Raw genomic sequence first — 8398 nt, forward strand, 5'->3', positions numbered from 1 at the left:
ATGTAGAAGATCTATGAGACAAAATACTTTCAGCTTTGTGGAAATGGTGTTTGTAGGACAGCTTAACCTTTAGATGTGAAGATATATTTATTTTGGCAAAAATTTAGTTTTAAAACATCTCAAGACCTAACTAAATATATAGCAAATACCTAGCCAATTGCAATCAATTGCTAAGTCCAATTGGAGGAGATATTACATTGAGAATATTACCTGATGTTTTTCTCAAAATGTGGATTAATGTGTTTTTAATTAATCGGTGTTTTAATTTTTTTTAATTTGGTTTATATCCCTTATTTCTCCTTAAATGGAGCTCAGAGCAGTGTACAATATAAATTAAAACAAAATAGCCAAAATGAATAGTAATGCAAAAGTTTAAAAGGCAATAAACAATCAATCTAATAAATCAGTCCAGTAAAGTAAAAATGTAAAACAATTAAAAACATAAGAAAAGAGATTCCACCTAAACATTAGGAAGAACTTCCTAACAGTAAGAGATGTTTGACAGTGAAAGACTCCCCAGAGTGTGGTGGAGTCTCCTTCTTTGGAAGTCTTTAAAGAGGCTGGATGGGCATCTCTCAGGAGTGCTTAGAATGTGTATATTGTTTTGGATATACACTCTGGATATATGTATATTGCTCTGCATGGTAGGGGGTTAGACTGCATGGCCTTTCCAACTCTATGATTTTTCAAGCCGCACTTATCACCTTCAAAAGGCCTGTTTCAATGGAAAGGTTTTTGCCTGCTAGTGAAAAAACTGCTGAGAGGGGGCCAATTGAGCTGCTCTTGAGAGAGAGTTCCATTTGTTCAATTATGTTTTTTAAATCATTTTTATTTTATTAAAATTTAAATTTAAATTTAAAAAATATATTTTTAAAAATCATTGAAAAATTAATTTTAAAAAAATTTTAAGCAGCTCTTTCTTGCGCCCTGCAAAGGGGCAATAGCTGTGGTGCCATGGCTTCGGTACTGCACTGTGCGGGTGCAGTGTCAGAGGAGCACCATGATACTGTGTGCCGTGCGGTGCAACATGTACCATTACGCCAGCCTGGGGGTGGAACCGGGGCATGCGCCATGTAGATGCTATGCCCCGAATCCATCCCAACCCGGCCAAAAATGTCAGTATACACATCCCCTTCCTCTTTGGTATACACGTATGTGAGATCCAGTGTGGTGCAGTGTTTTGATTGTTGGACTATGACACTGGATAACAAATATCCACTCAAACACGGAAACCAACTGAATGACACAAGGCAAGTCACACCCTCTCAGCCTCAGACAAAAGTAAACCCCCTCTGAAGAAATATTGCCAGGAAAACCCCATGAAAGGTTCACCTTAGGGGTGCCATAGGTCAGAAACAACTTGAAGGCACAAACAACAAAAAAGAAGTACAGAATAGCAGCCTGAATGTAACAGGTAAAAATGGCAGAATGTAGGAGTTGTAGCTTGCCTGAATTGCAAGCCATTCTACTCAGTAAGCTCTATTCAATATCATATCTTGTAAATTAACTATTTTAAATCATTTTTCTAAAAAGGTATTTATTACAATTCTTGTTTCAGTCGAAGTAGAGAGAAATGGTGTGATATATGTCAGCGCAACTACTGGGGTCCAACAACCACTGTCAGCAACTCAAACCAGTCCTGGGGTTAAATCAGACCCTTGGAGCAGAGCTGGCAAATTTCCAGAAGCCGAAGCGTGGCTCCAAAGTCCAAGTTGGGATGACAGCAACTGGATGTCTTCCAGGAACTGCAGCAATGCAGGAACCTCCGGGGACACACAACAAACCAATGCTATAGCTTCTTCTGATAAACCACCAGAGAAACTAAGTCTCCCAAAGTGCTCTTTATTCACAGTGCTATTATACAAATACAGATCTCTACAACTCCAAACCATACCAATCTTACTTCAAACCCACAAGCTATCCCTTGCAACCCCTGGGTTTATATAGTCTCCAGACCATGTGGTCTCCCAAACCCAGTGAGTTCAGGTGTGTAACCATGTCATGTGTCTCCTGTGCAATCCAGACACATGGATTCATCATCCATGGCTGCGTGCACTTGGGCACTGAAGTGTCCTTGAGCCAATGAGCTTCAGCTGTGCTGATCAGCCTTGCCACTCAGCTGAATGCTCATGGCCAAACACACACACATCAAGCATTTCCCTGTGTGCTGTGTTTTAACCCTTCAAATCCCTGACAATATATACAGAGAGAGAGATAGAGAGAGAGAGATGTATATTTTTTAATTAATAAGTTTTGTTCTGGGGGGAAAATAAGATTTAAATATATCATTATCATCATCTTCATCACAACCACCACCACCACCATCTCAGAGAATCCCCCACCCCCACTATTGAAAGTACAGTAGTTCATCCCATAGTACAGTTTGAGTCTTCCTTATCCGGAATTCCAAAATCCGAAACATTCCAAAATCCAAAATTGTCCACATCAGTGGCAGAGATAGTGACACCTTTGGTTTCTGAAAGTTCAGTGTATATATATTTTGTTTCATGCCTCATAAAACTGCCTTAAGATTATCTTTATAAGGTTTATACAAAATATATATCTCATCTCCAAGATGTTTCATTATCCACATATAGTCAACCCTCAGTATCCACGGGAGATCCAATCCAGAACACACACACACACCTCACAAATACCAAAATCCGTGATTGGCAGTGTTGTTGGCAGTGATGAGTGCAGTGAGGGGGAGACGCAACCTCTCCACTCTCCTCCCCCCCGGAAATGGTACAATCTGGAAGAATGGTAGCTCTGACTGCCATCCTCACTGTCACCTCTGCCACCTCACTTGGAGACCCCCTCCTCCACCTCCTGCTGGTCTCTTCTGCTGAGGCTGGTTTCCTTGCCTTTCAACAGGAGGACAACATCACCAAAGGAGGCAGCTTCAGCAAGAGTGATGAGTAGGGCTCCACCCTTCCTTCTTTCTTCTTTACTCCCTCCCAAGGAGCCCTCTGCCAGGAGGGTGACACAGGAGCTCACCACTTCCACCACAGAGTGAGGAAGAACAGGCAAGTGGCTTCCAGGGTGCACCATCAGCTGGAGGGGAGCAGATAGGTCAGGGCTCCCCCCATGCTCGCCACTTCCCTCCTGTCAGTCCGGTGGGAGTCCTGCAGCCCACCCACCCATCTCTTTGTCCTCAATGGTGGTACACGTCACCATTGGGGGAAATGAGGGCTTGCTGCTGTGGATACTCAAATCTGCCAATGGCAAGTCTACAGATACTGAAAGCAGACTGCACAAATATTCCAGAATCTGAAAAACTCTAAAATCCAAAACATTTCTAGTCCCAAGCATTTTGGATAAGAGAGACTTAATCTGCATAACATTCCCCATATTTCTGCGCTGCCTTTCTCCCAACCTGGCAGTGGCATTCCCACCCCTAATGTCACCTGGGGTGGGGGCGGAGCATTTGGGCAGGGGGCAGGGCCAGACAAAGGTGGGGCTTCTGGAGGCAGCAGCAAAAAGGGTGTGGTGCCCTTTGTCTGCTGCTGCAGATCATTCTCCTCATGAGATCACTTGGCCCTCTCCACTGCTGCAGCATCGTTCTCATGAGGAGAGCAGCGCTGTAGCAGCAAGATCTGGAAAGCTGTGCTGAGTCCTCTTTACCACTGTAGCATCTTTCTCCTCATGAGGAGAGCAGCACCATGGCAGCAAGGTCAAGAGAGTTGCAAAGGAGGGTGCACATGCCACTTGCCACTCCATACTCTGCAGTGGGGGGGATGACCCAACTGGGTGTCACTCCTCTTCTGGGGTTCACCCAGTGTGGACTGAACTCCTCACACACCCCCTAGTGATGAAGCCACTATAGAAAGCAGAGAAAATCACGTAAGATTAAAACCATATTAAAAGTGTGATTAAAACAGTATTAAGCTATCATCAAAATTAAAAATCATCTTAAAAACATATAAAACATATTCAGAAGCCCTTTCCCTGTAAAACAATCAGTTCCCTTTAAGACTGATGTAATAAAAGATCCTTACTTTCCAATGAAAATAAAGGAAAGAGGGAGCCAGCTTAGCTTCTGTAGGAAAGGAATGCCAGAGTTTGAGGGCAGCTACTGTGAAGGCCCTTTCCCACACTACCACTAAACATGCTTGTGAAGGTGCTGTGATTGAGATAAGCAACTCTCCCTCCAAAAAAGCTCTCACACACCCATATGAGAGGATACAGTCCTTTAGCAGGCCTGGACATTATTTATCTATCTCACTGGCACTTTTAGTCTTTGTAAATCTTGAAAGCAACTGCATGACTTCTTTTTCCCTTTTCAGGCAAAGCCCATGGAAGGATACCAAACACCACTTGTATCCTTTTCTTCTGCAACACTTACAGTGGACTAGAATGGTACTGCTACATAGTGATTATGTTTTTCTCTTTAGTTCTGCTCCTAGGATTTCTGGGGAATACATTCACGCTGCTCTACTATATATGCACTTGGAGATCTTGGACCAGTAGCTCTATCTTCTTGTTCAATTTGGCACTGTGTGATTTCACTTGGATTCTCTTGATTCCCTTTGCCGTCTACTACCATTTACATAAGCGAGCCACATACTCTACTCAATTATTCTGTCAATTCAAAAGAACGTTCTTTGCCATCAATATCTATGGCAGCATCTATTTTCTCACGCTCATCAGTTTTGACCGGTATGTAGGTGCTGCCCATCCCATCCGCTCTTTTAAAAGGTGGGATAAAAGCAAGGCTGCCTTTTGTGCCATGGCTGTATGGATTGTCATCCTGACAGAGTCCATTCCTGATGTTTATTATACCTTTGCTGTCCAAAGAGGAATGGGGTCTGTAGCTTGCCTCGACAACATTGGAGAGACTCTGTATTTTGTCATTCCATTCACAATTTTCAGACTTTTATTTGGCTTCCTTATACCACTCCTAATCATCTTTACATGCTATACCTTGACTCTCAATGTGTTGCGGAAAATGACGAATCACCAGCAGAGAAGACAAAGAATTGTGAAGCCCCTGGTGTTGGTTTCAGCAGCCATGATTGTTTTTGTTGTGGCATTCATTCCCTATCATGTGATGATATTGGCAGTGCTGATCTACAGAATGAAGTACCAACTCAATGCTGACAATATACACTTGATATTTAGCATTTATAAGTTCACAGAAATCATCTGCAGTGTTAGCAGTTCCCTGAACCCCTTCATTTTTATGTTAGCCAGTAAGAAATTCCAAGAAAAATTTAAAACCCTCCGGTGCTCACTTAAACAGAGGTGCCTTTGCTGTCAGTCACACCGAGTGCGGGATATTGCAACTGAACTGTGAGAGGTGCAGTCACAAATAGATAGAAGCTTGTAAAGTGTCTCCACACTATAAACAAAAGATAAATGCAACATCATAACCAATTTTACAATTGAGAAAAAAAATGGAAGAAAAAATAAAACCAGAAAAATCATAGAACCATAGCAGGACTGTGGGGCAGAGGTTCAGGGGTCCACTCAGAAGAATGACCAGCCCACTGCCAGAAGGAAAAACTCACTATAGGTTCCTTCAACAGGAATAGCATTTGGAAAAGTTATTCTCCCAGAATCCACCGGCTTCTGGGGCCTGTAGGGATATGTAGTTAAAAAAACAAACCAAAGCAAACTTTTCCAGCCTCTGAATCCACATAACTGTCAAATGATGTCAAGTGGTAAAGAATAATGGCGCAGAATCCGCCTGATAATTGTGTGAGTGGAAAGATTGATACTGAAAGAGATGGGGTGTCAGGCCCAGCAGGATACTGAGTTTGGAAATTCAGGCTTGAGAAGTTTAAACTAAGAAAACCTTTATTAAGAAACTATAGATCCAGTACAGTGACATTTATTGTCAGAACTGACCAGCGAGTGTTATAACTGTAATTAAACTATCCACAATTTCAAATTTCAAGCAAGATTAAGTCTTCTTCATTATAATTAATAAACACATTTATCTTCTTCCTCATACCACTCCTTTTCTTTGCTGTTACAGCCATATACTTTTCACAGAAACTACCTTGAGCAGACTTGATTCAAGTTTGCTTCCCTTCCATTATTATCTCAGTACCTATGTCAGAATTTACCCTTTCTAAATAATACTATTTCTACTATATAATCCTTCACTTTACAGTGCGCCCGCATCATACGTGGATGCGCTTTGTTTGGCTTTCAGCATATATTGAAAGCTGCGCTGGGAGAAGGGGCAGCACATCTCATAAGGAATAATGGGGCTCATGCCCATGGCGCATGTGCACAGCCACGCCACCTCATGCATGAGCCCTATTCATTTAAATGGAGCTCGAGCATAGGTGGAATTCCCTTTATAAGGGGGGAGTCCAGAATGGATCCCCCGAGTAAAGGAAGGGCAGACTGTATAACCTGACATATTTTGACAGGACAAGAGTATATGAGCATAAGAGTATAAGAGCATCAGCTTCGGCTAATACACCAGCTACAATCCTTCCTGGAGCTGCGGGACCTAGAAATAGTGGTACACGTGCTAGTAACCTCACAACTTGACTTCTCCAATGCATTCTGCATGAGGCTGCCCGGTTCGGAAACGTCAATTAGTTCAAAATATGGCAGCCAGGTTGGTCACCGAAAATCTAGACGTAACCACATAACACCGGTCTTACAATCTCTGCACTGGCTGCCTATTAGTTTCTGGGCACAGTACAAGGTGTTGGTAATAACCTTTAAAGCCCTTCATGGCTGGGGTCCAGCTTACTTGCAGGAATGCCTCCTTCCATACAATCCACCTCACACACTCAGGTCCTCTAGGAAGCATTTGCTGCAGTCAATGAAGATCAGGATGGCTGCAGTTACCCAGAGGACCTTCTCATCTGCCACTCCAAAATGATGGAATGGCCTGCCAGAAGTGATCTGACATATCACCAACCCTGACGGTTTCAAAAAAGCCATCAAGGCAGATCTCTTCTTACAGGCCTTCCCTGATTTGATTGACCCAGCTCCACAGATATGGATTACCCAATGTCTGCCCCAAGATGTTTCACCCAGTTGTGGCTATTTTAATTTGATTTAACTGTTTTGTTTTGTTTTTCTTTTTGTAATTATGTGGATTAGTTTAAGAATGGGGGATAAGGGGATTTATGTATGTATTTATGTATTTTATTTATGCATCTTATGTTGTAACCCGCCTCGATCCTTTCAAAGAGGTGGGATATAAATTAAACTATTATTATTATTATTATCATCATTATTATATGCAACTCCAGACACAATGACAATATTCTAGGGCAGTACTACTCAAAGTAGTGGTCCATGGACTGAGGTCAGTCCAGAAGCCATCAGATTTCTTCCAGGTAAGAAAGAAACAGTTGTAGCCAATATTCACAAATATGGTACTGGTCTACTACTTGTACTCCACATCACATAGTTTAAGAAGCACTCATCTAGTAAATCTTATGAATATTCTAGATATCCAGAAATGATACCAAATTTATATACTGCCCTATTATAGTCTAGGTTACCAAGAGTGCCTTCATCCTTATTGGAAAAGTTACTTCTGGCTACAACTCGCAAAATCCCCTAGACATCATGGCAATCCAAGAAATAACTTTTCTAAGCTCTGCTTCTTAGACACAAGGGTGTTTTACTGCTTGTTTAGCCAGATTTTTTTTCTGAAGCCATCAAAGAACCCCAAAGTCTTCCCAAATTTTAGTTTATCTTACATGGCAGGATCAGCAGCTGATTTGAGAAAGGACTCCAGATCATCACATACAAGCCTCGCATAACCATTTGGATCCTGGCCTTTCTTAATAATTAACATACTTGTGATCAGTTACTATTTTTAAAATGAATCACTGGAGAGCTTCTTGAGGAAAAACAGCTGCATATTTATTTGTACAGTTCAGCTATCGCTGAGTTTCCACAGCTTTGCCATTGCTTACTGTAAAAAGAAATATAATTGACCAGAATTGGATTCACTTCTCTCTGCAAACACCTCCCACATAGACTATATATGTACATCAAAAAAGGAAACAAACATCTTTTTTTTTTAAAAAAAATGCCAAACTACAGAAATAACTGCTTTTTTTGGGGGGGGGGGGCTGTATTTTGGCTTCCTAGAGTTTTCTCCAAGCCTAGCTATGGAAAAGAAACTTCTTTTTTTTTATCAAGGTATTTTTGGTATTGAGATTTTAAAAAGGCAAATTAAAGTTTTATACTACACTATGTAAATTCTTTACAGAGAGATCACTGGTTCCACCAGCAAAAAAAACCATATTATTTGTTGAATATATTAATTCTAAGAAGGGAGATTACAACAGAAGTAGATGGCACAAATTTTTATAAAAGACTTTTGGTTTGAAGAACTACTCTGTGGTCAGTATTATTACAGTAGCTTATAAAAGACTTTTGGTTTGAAGAACTACTCTGTGGTCAGTATTAT

General features: G+C 41.3%; 2 protein-coding genes across 3 annotated transcripts in view; one reads left to right on the forward strand and one right to left on the reverse strand.

Annotated features, from left to right (window-relative positions):
* LOC121931003 (P2Y purinoceptor 1-like) overlaps positions 1-5296 on the forward strand; it is a 6039-nt gene extending 743 nt beyond the window's left edge. Inside the window, exon 2 of the mRNA XM_042468104.1 lies at positions 4287-5296. Within this exon, the coding sequence (XP_042324038.1) occupies positions 4287-5296 (1010 nt within the window). The remainder of the gene's footprint in view (positions 1-4286) is intronic.
* Positions 1-8398, reverse strand: part of TMEM117 (transmembrane protein 117) — a 315506-nt gene that overhangs the window by 244744 nt on the left and 62364 nt on the right. The gene's annotated exons all lie outside the window — the stretch shown is intronic.

This window comes from Sceloporus undulatus, chromosome 5 (genome assembly GCF_019175285.1).
Source record: "Sceloporus undulatus isolate JIND9_A2432 ecotype Alabama chromosome 5, SceUnd_v1.1, whole genome shotgun sequence".
Lineage (NCBI taxonomy): Eukaryota > Metazoa > Chordata > Lepidosauria > Squamata > Phrynosomatidae > Sceloporus > Sceloporus undulatus.